The sequence below is a fragment of the Ambystoma mexicanum genome, chromosome 9, assembly GCF_040938575.1.
Source record: "Ambystoma mexicanum isolate Mex_15411 chromosome 9, UKY_AmexF1_1, whole genome shotgun sequence".
NCBI lineage: Eukaryota > Metazoa > Chordata > Amphibia > Caudata > Ambystomatidae > Ambystoma > Ambystoma mexicanum.
This window is the reverse complement of record NC_090931.1, coordinates 774,838,613-774,857,623: the sequence shown is the minus strand read 5'-3', so window position 1 is coordinate 774,857,623 and position 19,011 is coordinate 774,838,613. Positions and strand designations below refer to the sequence as shown.

Below are 19,011 nucleotides of genomic sequence, written 5' to 3'. Positions count from 1 at the left end.
ATTTTTTTTCTGTCGACTACATCCCTCCTCTGATTCATATGTATTAAAGTCTACAATCTCTCTTTCTTGGTTTTCATTTCCCAGCAACCCCTCAGACTCAAACAGAGATTCAGCAGCTCCTGGATACAAACATCATATTTGCTGGATTCATCAGAGGTTGGGTCCTGAGTCTTAATGGACACTGGTGGCAATCCGGTCATAGCTGTGGGTTTATTAAAAGAGGGGCAATGGAAGTGATTGGAATGGCTTCTTCAGTCTGTCTTTTAAGGTTTCTTAGAAAGCTTATTGAGTTGCAAATTGTTTTTGTATCCTGTTTCCTTATGTTTTTTGACATACACGTTCTTTTTAATCCTCTTTTTTGAACGGATTCCAGCTTTTTTACTTCCGGTTTATGTGAAACAGTTGGTCAAATATTGAAAATGGATTAGTCCAGGCTTGCTCTGAAATCTTTGCGAGTGTTCACTGTGTCGCTTCACAAGCCATTTTCCCCTTCTGTTTCGTTAATTGAAGATATTGAGATCGGAAGCATTGTAAAACATGTCTCTGGAGGCACTTGCCCATACGTCAAGGGTCCCCTTTCTTGGCTTTCACTGGAAATATCAACAGTATTTGCTGGATTTCTCAATTCAGGTGCTTCTGAGTCTTTCAATTTTAAAGATACACGTGTTACAATTTCACGAATGCCTTCTAGGAAGAGGTGCTTATCCGATTTAGCATCCTGCAACAGATCTATCAGCGTTTTTAGAACTACTTCATCAGTTTCTTTTTCACAGCTTTGCTTCTCCTGGATAGCCTCCATGACTGATTCAAAGTAGCTCATTTTGCTATTCATCAAAGCTATCATGGTGGACCGGTCTCGCTGATTGTCATTTAAATTCTCATATGGCTTAAGCAAAGGCGCCATGGTTATAGCTACTGCCGCAGTAATGTATTCTTGTAGCTCTTTAATCCATCATGATTCTGTTGCTGCTCCCTTTTGGATATAAGTCTGATATGTTTTTGAGGAAGTTCTTCTGTTTATTTTACTCTCATTTACACTGGATTAAGATGAAGAAGAGGTATGTATCACCTTGAAGTGAAAATCTCTCTTTGGAGTTGACATTTGTTTGTAATGACAATTTTGCATTTTGGGATTGTGATGATCTCATGTCTGATTTTCTATTAGAACTGGGACAGGATATCTCTCATCAGCAGACTGTATTGTATTCTGCATTTCTGAATAGGCAGAATCCAGATAGAAAATACATGCACCACAGCGCAGAGATCTATATCAGTTGAAATGCTCTTCCTGAGAGAATTTTAGGACTCCATCTGGGGGAAAGGTTATCCGTGGTCACTTGAGCCCGTACTCCAGTGTGAACTTTTAGATCTTGCCGTTCTAATGTATTATTTCTTCCATGTATTGTTTTAGCCAAGATTTCATCAGTAGGCACATCTTCCAATACTACTGTGTGAATATTTGTTGTTTCAGACATGGATTGATCGATATGTACATCTTCCAATTCTGGTGTGTGTGTTTGCAAGCAAATCTTCATCAGTTATCTCTGGAGTAGATTGTAATTCAGGTGGCTCACTTGGCTCATCTGGGGTTGTGTTTTCCAAGTACTTTGTCCTGTGAATTCACATGTAATATTGAGTGTGCATCATTAGAAAATAAGGTTGCCGCATTTGGTGTCGGTTTGCCTTTCAGGTGCCACTTTAACGTTCTTACATGGGAACTAGAGTGGCATTTATTTTAGGTTGTTTTTTCAAAGTCAATAGGTCAAACTTCCCTTGATCTCTAGGGCGTTTAAATATAGGCAAATTGGTGCTCTTTTCTAATTGGGCGTCACTTGGTCTTTGACGGTCTTTCAGTTTCGATTTCTCTTGCCATGCTAGGCATTCATTTTTCATGTGGCGCTGGCAAGGTGTTATGTAAATCGCTTGGATTTTCAAGAGGTTCAGAGCACGGGTCACTTAATCCGCCCATCGGAACCAACGAGTCCCTGTTACCTTCAGACTCAATGATTCCACCCAGACACAGTGGGCTCGCAAGCCGTAAGAGCCTCCCACGTGCTCCGGTCACAAAGAAAGCAACAATCATCACCGTACTCTGCAGAGTCCGGCAGTGCCGCGCCTAGTTCCTAATTCCCTGCAGCACACAAACAACCTGTGAACCCAGAGGCATCGTGAGCGGTGCCCACCGCATATACAGCATTGGACGAGCTCCCCGACAGCCCTACGGACGGCAATAACCGTGGTAACTTCATTTCAAAGCACAATAGGGGTCCCCGAGATCCACTGAGAATAGGTGGAGTATCAGGGGCAGGCGAAGAGCAATTTGTAACAAGGCTTTGAGGAACAGGCTTCTGGTTCGAGAGTTGGTTGCAGCAGGCTCCATTCGCTGAGCTTGCTCACACATAGGCGAACACTCGGCAAACAATCTGAGACGCTCCGCGTCCAGAAGTGTTTTTTTAAAGGCTGATGCTGGTAGACACTGACGATAGACCACACTGCAAAAATAATTCCCAGTCCAAGCAGGCAAGCAGAGGTGCTGCTCCTCCTTCCAAACACTCAGCAAATAAACCAAAAGATGGCCGAAGATCAGAAGAATGAGTCTACAATGCATACTTCTGCTTTACAAGAAGAGCCCTACGCGGTACTACTTCACATTAGTAATGACGACTATTTCTCAGAGCACTGGGCGCCATGCACATTTTGCAATCATTTTTTCTAGGGTTTATTATTAGAGAGATTTTATCATGTGTAGGGGCGCTAGAGACCCGAACACGATGGCCGCTCCCCTGTGAGCTCCCGCACAACCTTCTTAAAAATCCTTACCAATCCTAAAATTACCGGTGGTTTAACTCCTTAAAACCGCGTCCGACCCCCGGCAGGAAGGCGGAGAGGAAATCGGCCGGGGTGCCAGCTGATCCCGGAGGGCCAAGCAGCCTACATCCTGCATCGCGGCGCCCTTGAGTGGCGGAGAAGATCCGAAGGCCCAGCAACACCCGCCTGCCCCCCCCGGCCCTGTGGTGGAGCTTCTGCAACAGCTGTGTGACTCCAGCGGGCCAGCGAATGAGGGACGGCCAGCAGAATCCTCATCGGTTGCCGAGGCCACAGAAGCACCTCAGCCTCCCCACCCCCCAAACATCAAGAGCCATTCTCGGGTAACGCGGCCGGTCCCTGGGTGCGGCGTGCACCCCGGCCTAGCGCCTTAGGACCTATCGCCAGGGGGGCCAGCTGAATCCAGGGGCCTCTGGGGAGAAATAGAGCGCACAGTCCGGCACCCCCTTCCCCCTGAAAATAACTAGCACAGCAACGCTAGCCAGAGCGCCCAGGGGGAAAGGAGCCAGCAAAAACTGGCGGGCGGGCCGATCATCTTCACATCACAACCTGGGCCTGCTGCACAACACTCCGGCATCACAGTGGTACCCGGTGGCGGAGGGCACACGACTCCATGGAGGCCACAGTCTCTGCATACACCCTCCCAACTCATCCACCGATGAAACCCCGGGACCACAGCAGCAGCCAGCGGCAGGACAGCAACGGGGCAAGACCCAGACAGAGCCTCCAGGTACGGCGCATGCAGGGATGCAGGGGGCGTGGGGGGCTGAACGTTTACACAGCGAAAAACTGAGAACATTTTATGCCCAAAATCCAAGTGCAGGCCCCACCGACCCCCCCCACTCCCCCAGGTTGAGAGGAAACACCCTCCTTGGCTGGCCCCCATCAAACAGCCCATCATCTCCTGGTGAAGGTCTCTACTTCGACAACACATGGGCAGCAAGCAACAAAGCTAGAGGGAACGCACCACAGCCGGCACAAGCCAAGACACTTGCCACGGGAAATTTAAACGCACTCCCGCAATAAACGGCCGGTGGTCACACAAATCATACAACTGCCCCCACGCAAAGCGGAGAGTCACCAGTAAACGGTCTGGCTGATGGTACCCCACCACTCCTGGCATTACTTGGGATACCTGCTGGGAATGGAAAGCCGAGCACAAATCAGCATTACAGGTTGACAAAGTGACCTGAAAACACCCCGAGGGGCATGGGGACCCCAATAGCCAAGGCAGTCCCCCCCAAAATCACCATCCTGCATCAACCACCTTCAAGAACCCCCCCTCCTCCCCCCAACAACACTGTACACCCGATTCCACAATGGGGAAATCTGACAAGTTGCAACGTAAACTGAACTTTGAAGCCGGCACCTCAGCTAGGACACAACAGCGAACCCAATTCACCGTCACGCAAGTCAGGCCATGAAGAATGTGGCCCCCAATCGCTAGTCATCAAGGCACTTCTAGAATTGAAATCAGGTATCAACAACCTCGATAGCAAACTTGACGACCTCTCTTCCAAAGTTGACCAAGTGCAAGACCGGCTGGATACCCACAATGAGCGCTTGGACGAAGCAGAGCAACGAATCTCCAATCTCGAATATGGAGTAACATCCTTAACCACCAGGGTGTCGTCTCTCAAGGCCCAAATGAAAAACAGCCAATGCGCGAAACGAAGACCGCTATAGAAGGAATAATATCCGGATAGTAGGGGTAAGAGAGAAGCAACTTCAGGGCAAAATGGAGGACTACGTGGAAGAACTGTGCAAATCCCTCTTTGGACCAGAAACACTCTTGCACCTATTAGTCACTGAGAGAGCACACAGAATACCGACGTCAAAACCCGCTCCCGGAGTGTCACCCCGACCAATAATTGCAAAATTACTTCGCTATAAAGACAGACGCGATACTTTGAATGGCCACGGAGAACGGCGAACTACGACATGACGGCGACACTGTTCACTTTTACCCTGACTTCTCGCCGGCCATCCAGGCGCAGAGAAGGTCCTTTACACACATTAAACAAAGACTCCGCGCCAACCAGATTCCTTATTCGATACTGTTTCCAGCCCGACTGAGAGTACATCATCAGGGAAAGTCGCAGTTTTTCCAACCCCCCGAAGAAGCAACCATATACCTTGATCAAGCAGGCTGCCGCCCACCTGAGAACAACCAAGCTCGCGCTCAGAGAGAAAAGGCCCAGAGGAACCCGCCATAGGCAAACAGAGGCAACGGTACGCAGCCCAACATGAAAGAAAACACCACCAGAGTGCAAATTAGGGGTTAGAACACCCCGAGGCCACGCGACTTGGGAAGATCCAAGCGCCCCTAGCACAGCAATGTTTAAGTTCACAAGTTATACGTTAGAAGAAAGGGGAAACATGACAAGCAAGTTGGGGGTTGCTTGCGAGGGACAGGAGGGGATTCCACACAAGTTGGGATCAAGTTTTACCGAGCCCGTGGCTCACCACATGCGCCGCCCAGGAGAAGACCACTCCCTACCCAACGCCACCACGCCAAGACCCATTGCCTTGGCCTTCCAGCTGCTATCCGCAAGAAACCGCTCGCACGAATAAATAAAAAGACAGTGCCTTCACAGTTGCCACGTGGAACATGAAGGGGGAAAACCAGCCTGCGAAAGTGAGGAAAATGACAATACCTACGCTGACACAAAATCGACGTAGCGTTCATTCAAGAAACGCACTTACGGCCGACAACTGAACACCCCTGGGCGAAAGACTGGGGTTGCCACCGCTACTTCGCTTCCTTCTCGTCATACGTCAGAGGGGTTGCAATTTTAATCAATAAAGCAACTAACTTCAGACTGATCGCCCAAGAAAAGACACAGAAAGCTGATCGCTCCTGTTGCACGGAACACTTGAGGGGGAAGAAATTATCCTAGTGGAAGAAATTACCCTAGTGAACTCATCTATGCACGGCCATGTGATCCACAAATATATGGAGAGGAGACCTCAACACACCCCTTAACCAAAGATAAATCAAACAATACGACGACGGCCCCATCCAAAGCGAGCCTACAAATGATTGAAATCTGGAAGGCATATGATCTCGTCGACATCTGGAGGCACAAAAACCCGGACACCTGAGACTTCACTTTTCACTCCTGGGTTCATCAAACCAGCTCAAGAATCAACTATCTCCTTGTGTCCGCCCATAGTCGCCTGCAGTGGGGAGATTGCCGCATTCTACCGAGAGCCTTGTCGACCACTCCATGGTGTCCCTAGAATGCATCACTACACAAGCAATCAATTCAGGCACAAGATAATCAATTGGCTGCGCGCCAATGACACATAACTTACACCTAGCTTCCTACCTAGCTACGACCTACCCTTTGCCTGGACACCCCAAGACATGCCCTGCTTCTGGGTATATGTTTGTATATATTCTTGTATATATTTGCTCTTTGCCGTTGTGTTTTATATGCTTGTATATAGTCTCACATATATTTGCTTGTTTTTGCCATTGTGCTCTATATACTCATGCCAAATACTGTAACAAGCTTAAGTCTTCATGTAAACTGTTGCGCCCGGCTACCCATGGGTTTGGCGCGCATTAACAAATAAATAAACAAACAATCAAATCTAGGCCTCAATGGAGATTTAAACCCAGACCGTTGCAAGACATTGTCTTAGCGGAAGAACTCCGGAAAGAACTAGAATCGTTTCTGGACATCAACCAAGGGTCGGTGGCCTCAGCTGGGACACTGTGGGAGACATTGAAGTGCTTCACTGGGGGGTCTGCATCAATAAGGAATACAGAATCTTAAAACTAATACGCAGAGAATTGAACACCAGTGAAACCCGACTCAAAGACCTCAAAGGAGCTCTTTTAATAGACAATAACTCACAGTCACTTGCAGAAATCAAGAAGGAATTGGAGCTGTTCCGAAACGCAGCCGAAAGAGAAGTGAAATTCCTAGACAGAAACCGCAAAATCTGGCAGTATGGCGAGGGACAGAAAACCCACTTCAATCGACTCAGTGGTAGATCACACAGGGAATACCATTCACACGGCAAACAACATTGTCGTAGCATTTCGCAGCTTTTATCAAGATCTATATGACTCAGACTACTCCACCAACCCGGCGGAGCTGGAACGTTATCTAGACACAGTGGAACTATACTGGGTCGACTCAGAGCTCAGGGAACCTCTGAATGCCCCCATTACCACGGAGGAGATCCTCGAGGTCATTAAAAGAACTGCCTAATACAAAAGCGCCGGGACCGGATGGCCTTTCCGGCGAATTCTACAAGCACTATGCAGACCTCCTGGCCCCTCTGCTCTTGCAGGTGTACGACGTGTACGACGAGGACTTGACCAAATGACCAACTACCGCCTTCACTGTACATGGCCAACATAATTCTTCTGCACAAACCTGGCAAGGACCCGAGAGAATGCGGCTCATATAGACCAATATCACTGATAAATCTCGACAAGAAAATGTTCGCAAAAATCCTAACCAAAAGGCTTTTACCCCTTATGCCCGCCATGGTGCTAGCCGACCAGGCGGGTTTCGTTCCTGGAAGAAACACCTCTTATGGAATAAGAAGAATGTTTGGACCAATGGAGGCCCTCGAACCCGATTGTCAGGCAGTGGCAGTGCTACTGGACGCCGAGAAGGCCTTCAACTCAGTCGAATGGCCCTTCCTCTTCACAGTCCTGGAAAGGATGGGCCTAGGCAAACACGTTATACATCTAATTTCACTACTCTACAAAAAGCCAACATCCAACATCGTGTTGGGGGGGGGAACTGGGCGCGGGGGGGTGGGGGGGGGAAGATCCAGCTAAGAAGGGGAACCAGACAGGGCTGCCCACTCTTCGCACTTCTGTTCGCCTTAGTAAGGGAACCCCTAGCCTCCGACATGCGCATGCACCACCTTCACAGAGGCCTCCCATTTGGGCCCACACAAGATGATCATTTCACTCTACGCAGATGACATAGCCCTGTTCTTACAGAACGCAAGCGAAAATCTGAACCCGGCAATGAGAGCAGTAATACAGTTTGGGTGCTTCTTGGGTCCGAAGATCAACAACAGCAAATCAGTAATCTTTCCACTTACCGCTCCCACCACCAAATTCGCTGACGACTTTGGCTTCCAGTGGCAACACTCGCATGTCAGTTACCTCGGCATCTACATGTCCCGACTGAAGGAAGAGATCATACGCAACAACTATGAAACTACTGAAGACACCATCCAATCCAAAAATCGACAGGTGGAAATCCTTACCACTCACTCTCTGGGGAAGAGTATGGATAGTGAAAATTATCATTCTACCTAAACTACTGTATCTATTTTCAAACATTCCTTTGCGCCTCACAAAAAGATTCCTTCAACGCATCAAAAGCATGGTCCTCGACCTCCTCTGGGCTGGTAAAGTGGCGAGAGTTGCCTACACCACACTAACTCTGCCGACACGACAAGGAGGACTGGCACTCCCGGACCTAGAACGCTATTGGGCAGCCCAAGCCCAATATCTCAATCAATGGTACGCAACAGAGTTCATAAGACCCCATGTACAGATAGAGAGGGCGATGGCGACACTGCATCTCCTTCACTGCATAATCTTTGGCCAATTCCCAGTCACCCAATCATCCAGAAATCCCGTCGCCACCACATACTCAATTTGGAGAAAGATTGCTAAGGAAAGTCACGTCCAGATTCTCTCTGCTTCTCCCGATTAAACACATCCCTGGAATACCCATCACAACCGAAAAAACATTCCTGCTCTGTGCAGAAAAGTTAAATCTACACCCCATGAACGATCCCTTCCTGGAAGCCACATTCCTGACCCCGCAACAAGCACAAGAAAGAGGAAGCAATAATGCCCTCGATACCTTCATCTACGCCAGACTACGACACTCGCTACAGGCGGTAATCCCATCCTTGCCGCAACAAACACCAGTCTGGCAACTACTTCATAATACAATCCAAGCTCAGAGAGACAGGCGCCTAGTAACAAACATCTACAAGGCTCTCCTCATTGAACAGAACCCACCTTGCCTGAATGCTAAAAAGAGATGGGAAAGCACTAGAAAGCATAATCTCGGACGAAGAATGGGCCTACATTCTAAGACTTACTCAGAAAGTAGCGATCAATTCAAGGTTTAAGCGGATTCACTTCAACTTCCTCCATCAAACATACCAGCAAAAGTGCATGCCCAAAGAGACTCCATATCGGCAGAGTGCGCCAGATGCGGGGCACCTACAGTAGACTTTCTTCATCTGGCGTGGTCCTGCCCCCCCCCCCCTTCCTCCTGTGGCCTCCTTCTGGAAAACAATATTTGTTTGTTTGTTTATTCATTTAGTATGGCGCGCAAAACCCAGAGTTAACAGGGCGCAACAGAGAACAGGAAGATAAGAATGCATAAAAACTTAGTTACAAGGTAAGGCACAATTGAGTATAAGGTACAAACATTGCATTTCGTAGAATCTGGTGAAATGGCATATAAACATACAGTAGGTTACATTTCAGCTGGTCATTAAGGGAATGTACATATGTACAGTCAGGTTGGCTAAGGTCTGTTGGTGTGGGTCAGGTTGGCTAAGGTCTGTTGGTGTGGGAGTGCTCGGTTCAGTCATGGGGGTCGTTGGATCGTAACCAGGTGAGAGTATTTCATCTGAAGCTGTGGCAGGATTGGTCTGTTCTAATGTTGAGTGGGAGACCATTCCAATGTTGTGCTGCCATGACAGGAAGCTGCTACCGCCAGTTTTCTTTTGTTTGAATTTGGGTACCTGTAGGCAGTAAGAGTTAATGGATCTGGTGGGGCAGGTGGAGGTTCTTTTTACAATTCTGGTTGCGAGATAAGGGGGGCTGCGCTGTTTAGGCATTTGAAGGTGAGTGATGCCGTTTTATTACGCGGTCACAGATTTTGAGCCATTTGTGTTCTCTTCTTTTGTTAGAAATGTGTTCCTTTGAAGGTAGGTTAAGGGCTGTTCGAAGTGCATTGTTTTGCAGTGTTTGAAGTTTGTTGATTATGTAATTGTTGGCTCCTAGGTACATGGCACTACAATAATCAAAAGTCTGGAAAGTATTAGGGCATTGGCGATGATGATGCAGCTGGCTTGGGTGAGGAATCCTCTGCTTGCCCTGATCAGCTTACACGTGTAGGCGGTAGAGGATGCTAGTGAGTTTACTTAGTGACAAGGCTGAGTCAAGGTGGAAACCAAGAGTTTTCACAACTGCGATGGTGTTGCCATCAATGTTGAATGCCTTGTAGTCGGAGCTGAGTTTTTTTAGGTTGGCGTTAGAGCAGAATTTCGGTTTTCTCATCATTCAGGCATAGTCTGTGGGTGGCCATCCATGCCTGAATGACGAGGTATATTTTGTTTACCAGGGCCGTATCTTAATTGAAGTTGCCTGAAAGGGGTATGAGGATCTGGGTGTCGTCTGCATAGTTGGTGTATGTAACACCCAGTCTGTCCAACTTGTCAAACAGGGGCTTGGTAAAGATGTTGTCGAGGGTTGGGGAGATGCAGGAGCCCTGTGGTGCACCGCAGGTTATTTTGATGGGGTCTGCTGAGGCTAAAGAAGACTCTCATAGTTCGATTGTCCAAAAATTATTGGATCCAGGCTATGGCCTCTTTTGAAAAGTAGGCAGCTGAGGCCAGGTGTTCACACAGGACTGTGTGATCTACCAAGTGGAAGGCCGCCGATAGATCGAGGAAGAGTAGCATGGCGGTGTTTCCTTTGTCATTGATCTGGGTTTTAAGATCAATTAAGGCTGTCTCTGTGCCGTGCTGCGGTCTGAATCCGAATTGGCGGGCACCTAGGAGTTTGTGAGTTTCAAGATATTGCTGGATTTGTAGGTATGCTACTCTGTCTATTATCTTTAGCAGGAATGGCACCGTGGTGATGGGCCTGTAATTAGTGGGAATAGCGGGGTCTAGAGTTGCTTTTTCAGGAGAGGAAGAACCCAGGATTCTTTGAGATTTCTTGGTATGGTGTTGGAGGAGAAGGATGCGTTGATCAGTTTGGTTATAAGGGAGCTAAATCCCTGGCCGCGTCCTTTATTATCTTGGGCGGGCAGTTGTCGCCTTTGCAGTTGGAAGGTTTGAGTGAGGCGATAACCCTTTCTGTTTCTAGAATGGAGATTTTAGTAAATTTGAAGGGATTCGGGCCCAATGGGTTAGCATGGTTTCTAGGAGGTGAATCGTTGGTGGTTAGAGTCTTTTTTTAGGGCGATTTTAGTCTGGAGCGTTTTGATTTTGTTAGTTAGTGCGAGTTGGATGCTGGTGCACCATTGTTTGTCTTTAGTTATGGTATCTGGTGGGGGTATGGGGGATTCCAATTCCCTTAGGATGGTAAATAGTTCCCTGGTGTTTGAGCTGGATTTTTCGATTCTTTCTGGTGAGTAGGATTTCTTTTTTGTAGTTATTTGCGAAAAGTTTAAATTGTAGTTTGTTCTCTTCTGTGGGGGTATTACGCCATTGAGTTTCTAGTTTCCTTTTTTGCATTCTTAGATCTTTCAGATGGGGGGTGAACCAGGCGTTCAGGTGAGCTTGTTGTTTGCTTTTTTGCAATTTAAGAGGGGCAATGCTGTCTAGTCCTTTTGTCATAGCATTGTTATAGTTTTCTACCATGCACTCTGGATTTAGGTTGTCGGGGAGAGCATTAAGGGTTGGTAGCAGTAGTGGTAGGGGGTTGTCAGGAGTTGTATTTTTTTTTTTGCTCTAGTGGGCAATGGTGGAGCCATGGTTTTTTCTTTACTGACTTCTTTGTTGAGTGATAGAGTGAAGTCAATGAGGTAGTGGTCTGTCCAGTGTTGAGTAGTTTTGGTGATGGTGGTATCGCAGTTCAAGGTGGCGATCCAGTCCAGGGTCCTGCCTTTATTATGGGTAGGGGTAAGCACTTTTTGGGTTAGGCCGTGTTCAGCTAGCATGTTGGCTATAGCTAGTGCTGGTTTGTCACCAGGGTCGTTCAAGCCAAGATTCAGGTCGCCTAGTAAGAGTATTTGAGAGGTTTCTTTTGTATTTTTGGCTAGGAGGCTGGATAAGTCTGCCTCGAATGAACCAATGGGGCCAGGTGGCCTATAGATTAGGTAAATGGTTAAGGTGTGGCAGTTGGAGATAGGTAACTTGGTTGTGAGGAGTTACCTAAATTTGAGGGTTAATGGAGCCAATGGTCTTAGTTCGAGATTGGTCTTTGCTATGATGGCCATACCGCCTCCTCTGTTGTTGGTGCTGTCCATTCTGATTGATAGTTTTCAGGGATGTCTATTGAGAGAGCTGGGCCTGCTGCTTCGTACAGCCATGATTCGGTGATCGCCAGAAGGTCAAGGTTGTTGGTGGATAAGGTGTCTGCTATTTCCGCGGCGTGGGCCACTAGGGATCTAGCATTGATCAAGGCACCGGATAGGGCACCGGATAGAAGAGTTGTGTTTGGTGTATCCTGGAGTGTTATAGGGATACATTTAGGTTGGGTGGAGTTATTGTAGTGTTTAGTTAGGTTAGGGCATACTCTAGGGTGTCGTGAGGTAGATCTTAGGAGAGGGTAGGTGGGCTCGTAGAGACAGGGTAATCTGGCTCGAAGCCTGATGTTTCTTTCTGTGGTCAGAAAGGGTGCATTTTCTGCTGGGGGCATGGTTGATGCGGCCATAGAGATGGCGAGGTATAGTAGGGGTGCGAGGAGATACAGTAGGGTGGCTGTCTGACTCTTGCTAAGGCACATTGTATAATTTTGAGGTGGGCTGAGGTGGAGGATGGGTAGCTGGAGCGGCTGCTTGGTGTCTGGTGGTGGGCGTGTATACTACAAACGATATTCAGGTGATCAGGCAGATCAGGGCTGGTCTAGTATCAAGGTAGCAGGCAAACATATACTAGATGCGACCTTCCAGTTATAGTGCAAGTCTGGGCTAGTCCCACAATAGTGTAGTAGACAAGCATATACTAGATGCGACATTCAAATTATAGGGCAGATCAGGGCTAGTCCAGCAATAATGTATTAGGCAAGCATATGCTAGAAGCAACATTTGAGTTATAGGGCAAATCAGGCTCAGTATAGCAATAATGTAGTAGGCAAGCATATGCTAGAGGCAACATTCAAGTTGCTAACCCTTATGCTTCTACCTAACCCCTCCTTGAGCACCCTCACACCCCCTTGTAAAGCTTACCACTTCTCACCTGTATGAGTTCTCTGGTGGCTAGTAAGTTTACTCTTCACACTGAATCCTCTCCCACATTCAGAGCACAGATGAGGTTTCTCACCTGTATGTGTTCTCTGGTGGTAAATAAGGTGCCCCATCCTACTGAATCCTTTCCCACATTCAGTGCGGAGATGAGGGTTCTCACCTAACTTCCGCAATAATTCGAACAGATCTCGTTCCTCAGACAAAAATAGCAATACTGGGCCCGACTCAAACGCTACCGAATTGAGTAAGAAAACTAGCGGACCTACTGCTGGTCCTAGCACGAAGGAGAATCGCATACAACTGGGGCAGAGGACCCCCACCAAGTTCGCAGCTCTGGCTGAAAGACATAACATACTGCCAAGATGTAGAAACCGATTATATCAAGAATTTGCCACTGCACGCACGTCCGCCGGACATCTGGGGTCCGTAAATCGCATACTTGTTTTCAACAACAGACGCTTTGGACTCACAACATCCATCTCCATCAAGGGACTCAAACGCCGGCTCGATACACAACGCTGAAACCTCGAGGGCTGCATCACAGAGATAACGACTTTGGCGTAATGACACTATCTAGTATAAAGGGCGAGGAAGAGGGCGGCGGGAGGGCGTGGAGTATCATTTTTTACGGCCAGCGCATGGCCTTACTGCCTGTTTGTTTTGTTTAAAAAAAGCCAATAAAGAATGTTTTTAAAAAAAAGATGTCATCATGTGGGCCTACAAGGCCCTATGTTCCTACTATTATTCCGAGAACCAGTTACGATGACTGCCATGGATGAACTTGGGTTCCACTGGTTACATCCTCATGTACGGCACCCTATTGGTGTCCCTGCCAGTCTTTCGGCACTGCATACATGCTTGCAGCAGTTAGAGTGGGGCCTCGCAACTTATCCACCACCATTACAGCAATTACAGGGGGGTCATGATTTTCATCACACCCCGCTTGCCAGGGCCTATCCACCACCCTAGAGGTCAAAACACCCACTAGCGTGTGCAGCACAGAATAGCGGAATAGCCAATTTAAGGCTCTAGGGAAAGATGGATCTTTTGAGTTTATTGCAAGAGAAACCACTAAAGTTTGAGCACCCAAAAAATTTACTAGTGGAAAACAATACGGTCATGGGCTTTTCTCCCTAGAAAATCTAGGAACCAATTCTTATTACTTTTGTGTAAAATGATGAATATTTTATGTCATCAACACGAAGCCATGAATGTTACCATTAATGCAGGACCATAAAGAAAGCGACATAAAATATGGTACAGTAGTGCTGTGAGGATTGGCATGCCCACAGACCGAGGAGGTTATACCAACCACAGTAAGGTAAATTACCTATACAATCTAAAATAATGGAATAAAAATATATGTTAAAACAGTTTATCCACCTGCTGGAGTCCCATCTTCCAAACATGAGCCCATATGCGGGTAAGCTTATCGTGGTTGGAGGGCTGCAAGGTTGAGCAAAGGTTTTCACAAGCAGTGTGCCCAGAATTTCCACACATCAAAGTCAGCGTTTTTCCAAACACCAGAGTAGTAGGAATCTAACCTTAATACATTGTGGTCCCGACTGGCTGTACAAGACCACTAGCAAGATAAAAAATAAACCATACTTTCTCCGAAAATTAGAGTCAGCGGCAAAAACGTTTTGGCAAAATGCCAATTTTTAGACCCAGAACGCAAACGTAGTTGCATGTGTAAATACATTAGAACAGCAGCTTCTTTTTCTTAGCAAAGCCTATCAGGAGTCCTATCCAGCTCTGCAGTTTAGCTTAGCAAGCTAACTGCCGCCGGCAGGGAAATCTGCACACCAGGTATCTCTTGAAGTGGTGTGTCCTGCTCTTCTGTGGAGATGAACTCAGATGTTATAACCACCACCCATTTCCCCCAACAAACGGTGCTGAGCAAGGGTGTTAGGGCTGTTTTTCTGATGTCCATCGCTTAGTAAAACCATTCAACTGAGACAGTACAAGACTCCATACTGAGTACAAGGCTGTACCACCCGAGTATATGGTGGCGCAGACAGAGGAGAGCAGCCAGGCTTATCTTAGGAGGGAGAGAGGAACGTAGAATCCGTACAAAAAAATTGAAACAACTATGGTGCAAACAAACACTATGTATTGTAAAAACGAATGGTTGATTTAAATACAAGTAGGTCCAGATACATCTTTGGGGAAATAAGTAATATCACAGATCATATAGGCACATTGTAAATACACAAAACAGTGCTTTAAAGTACACAGGCCAAAACATAGACCTTAGGATAACACTAGTTATTCTAGGGGAGTTGACTTTGGGGTGTAATATACAATTATACTTTTCAGCTCAGTGTCTACGATCAGAAAGAACGTTTTACACTAATTGAGCCTCTGTGAAACCCTGGGTATCACGGACCAGGCACTAGCTTGGTTGACTTTTTTCCTTTCTAATAGACCCGGCCAGGTTCAAATGGGCTCTTTTCTCTCCTCTAGCTCACTCTTTACCTGCTACGTTCCCGGTGGATCTATCCTCTCGCCATGGCTTATCAACATTTACCTTGCTGTTCTAGCTCACATGTTCCCCACATTTCCAGTGTTATGCCGATGACACACAGCTTTCCTTTAAGCTTCCCTCCTCTCATTCGTGCCCGATATTCAGGTATGGTGAGCTGCTAAGGATCTTTGTCTTAATGCCAGTAAGACGGAGATCCTTCTCATTTAACTCCTGCGCCTCTGTTCCCTCCTAAACTATGGCTGCCCTCCTTGGGTCCTCTCCCGCTTGTGTAGCAAAAATAAAACCTGGGAGTCATCTACGACTTCTCTCCTTCTCACCTCACATCACAGACCTTGCCAAGAAGGCCCACTTTCAGCTCTACCTCCTCAGAGGCATTCTCCCTTTCCTCACCTTCCCCTGAAAACTCAATGCCCCAAGAGCTCTGGTTCTCGCCAGGCTGCAAGAGTGCAACAGCCCCTTCCTCAATCTCCCTCTTTCTTCCCTCCGTCCTCTCCAACTAATCCAGAATAGGACTGAAAGATTTATCCTTGGCCTCATGCCCGGGGACAGTATCTCTCCAGACCTAAAATCTCTCCACTGGCAACCGGTGGCTGAAAGGATCACATTCAAGGCCCTCTGCATCATCCACAAGGCATTCTGGGTCCACACTACATCCAACTATAACTCCCTGCTAGCTCTAACTCTCTGCAGGTGAAACGATTCTCCAAGCAGAGATCTATTTGGGGTTTCCTCAGCAGGAGCCTCCCTCTGGAATGACCTCCCTTCCCCTCTCAGACTTGAGATGGACATCCTAAAGTTCCAGAAACTCCTCAAGACTTTCCTCTCATGCTCCTCCTTCCCTCACCCCTGCTAATTGTTTACACATTGCAATTACTGGCTGCCTGGTCCTTTCTGTGTCCTATTGGGGCCAGACCATCGCCCCAACAGTTTTCCGCACTACCCCACTACTAGCACTTGGCTTCGGGTACCTCTCCCCAGCAAGCCTACCAAGTCTGGTCCACCCCCGCTCCTCGAACCTTTACCCGTACCCCAGCCTACCTGTGCACTGCCCTCCATGGGCTCCTCTAGCACTTACCCTGCCTCAACCATGGGGCCTCCTCTCCCCATTGTACTTTAATGACTGTACTTGAACGATATGAATGTCACAAGGCCTAGTAGAACCGTTTCTTGTTTAATCCTTCATTGTTCAATCTCCCCTTTTGTCTTGCGGCACCTGGAAACACTTTTTGATGTATAGGCACCATACAAATGTAAACTAAATCAAATACATATCCTGAAACGACCATTGCATATACACAGACAACGTATCTAGTCTCTGAAATCACAATACACCGGAGACAAAATTATACCTCCAGTTTAGAGACCTCCTCACACAACTTAAATTGAATAAAATAAGGATCTTTAGCCTGGAAATCGAAAGTTTATATGGAATCAGATTACTATTCTTCTCATCATACATACCACTGCAGATGACCATTCATCGCTTACAGTCCGATTGTGACATCAGCTTCCAGGACACACAAGACCAGACCCCACTATCTAAGTTAAGGACCATAAAACCAACACCCAGAAGGCAATTTGAGCCCAGACCCTAGGGTCTTCCTATTTCTCCTCACTCACCATTTAAAATCTATCAATATTACACCTCACACAATCTCCTTCAGACAACCTTAAACGTCTAATGTACTAAACAAACTCCTACCCTGTCTATCTTCTATCAACAATCCCACCATACCAATTGCTGCTTCCGCAATATAAGTGGCACCCGTATGGCCAGTCCACCCAAGTGAATAGCATAACCACGAGCAGGGGTACAGATCCTAGCTCAGAGGCCAAACTCATTGGCAGATGGGCCCCATATAAAAAGGCAACTTCCAAGATAAATAATGATTTTCCAGTGTATTGTTTCTTGATTATAAGAAAAATCTCCGTTGTTTTAGGCGTGCGATTGTTTTTTTCGGATTATTTACAAGCGAGCCATCTCGGATTGGATTTATTTTGGAGCACATGTCTTTTTCTAGCGATAGGGCAACCCAGTTAATCTTTGGCACACTTCGTGGGTAGGAGGGACCCTTTCGTCTACCTTAACAAGAGCATGGAATGTCACACTATGCACAGGAGAGAGTCGCACACCTAGGCAACCTTTCCGGTAGGAGAGATCAGTATTTTACAAAAAGTGCAAAAAAGCACTGTGGACAAGGGGAGTACATGCAAAGCTCAGGGAACCCTCGCCTAAAGTCTCGGCAAGTGTCGGGAGGGGAACGGATAATCCAGGTGTTAGAATAAGAGGTACTCACGTTCTCGCAGCCTGTGCTTAAAACCTGGGTCACTGCGCCTCTTCCTATCAAAGTAGATACAATATCCGAGCAGCAATGCCCCGCACACCCCTGCCGCGATGGCGCTTGTCCTCCCAGCCGCCATCATCGTTGCTCCCCACAGCCGAGCACGGGCGGAAGGAACAAGGCAGGAATTCACTGACCTCCAGCCTGGCGTCAACGTGTGTCAAAGGGAAAGGCGACGTCACGCGTCATACTGTGCGACGGAACTATGGCAACCGCGCATGCTTCCGACATACGCTCTAGGCTTGTTTACTTTTCTTTTGGTAATGCAGGTGGCGCCCATTCGAGGTTGCGAGGCTTGTGCTTGCTGGTGCACACATGAGCTGACGAATTGGAATGGGACGCTTGTGGATTCTACGTTAAGGGTGAAGGATACAGAGTCTGAGTTAAACGAATAACGCAGTAGGCATGGCAGAAGGAGGAACCGTGGAGGTACATTCAGGCAAATAGCCTACATAAAAGAATACCTAGAGTTAATTGGATAGAAAATAGAGCCAACTACGAATTTATAGAAGTATAGCCTGCTTGCATAGCTCTCAACTTTTTGACACCAAGTCGTGGGAAAACACCCGATTTTATTTTGGATGAGGGTGAGAGCCCATTGAAGGGAATGGGCGTATACGGGGCTTGGCAATGTTGTATATGGCCGCGAGGGCCCACGCACACATGCAGACACGTACCACACAAGAATACGCGGGACGCGATGCTGCTTGCTCCGCGTCCCGGCGGGAACTGCCGCACGGGCGCACTTTATTAAACTACGCATGCGCGGGACCGTAACGAGGCCCGCGCATGCGCACCAACACAACTGGGACGTCACATCCCTTTTTAACTTCAACCAAAACAACGTAAACAGTTCAACGCGCATCACCTTGCACGCCAGGTATTCCAGGCGGCCATATGACCACTTGAGTCTCACCATGCCTCATTCAGTTCAGTCACGTGAGTCCAGGACATAGTCCTTGAAATGCCCGGGCAACCGCCTTTCACGGCGGGTAGGGTACCTTGGTGAGGCGGGAGGCGGAGGAGAATCGTCAGGTTCCCGCCTCGATGTTTCCTTGTCTTGCCCCCTCTTCGGACCACCTGGCGGGCCCGCCTGCCCGCTCTCCAGATCTTCTGGCGGACCAGCCTGCCCTGCGTCTTCCTCTGCTGGTCCATTCTCTGCCGGTCTTTCAATGTGTTTGTAGAACGACCGGTTGCGCGTGACTGT

At 47.6% G+C, this 19,011-nt stretch overlaps 1 protein-coding gene across 1 annotated transcript in view; it reads right to left on the bottom strand.

Annotated features, from left to right (window-relative positions):
- Positions 1–18,229, bottom strand: part of TOMM20 (translocase of outer mitochondrial membrane 20) — a 55,270-nt gene extending 37,041 nt beyond the window's left edge. Inside the window, exon 1 of the mRNA XM_069615691.1 lies at positions 17,760–18,229. Coding sequence (XP_069471792.1) covers positions 17,760–17,886 — 127 coding nt within the window. The 5' untranslated portion in view covers positions 17,887–18,229. The remainder of the gene's footprint in view (positions 1–17,759) is intronic.
- Positions 18,230–19,011: the final 782 nt, after the last annotated feature.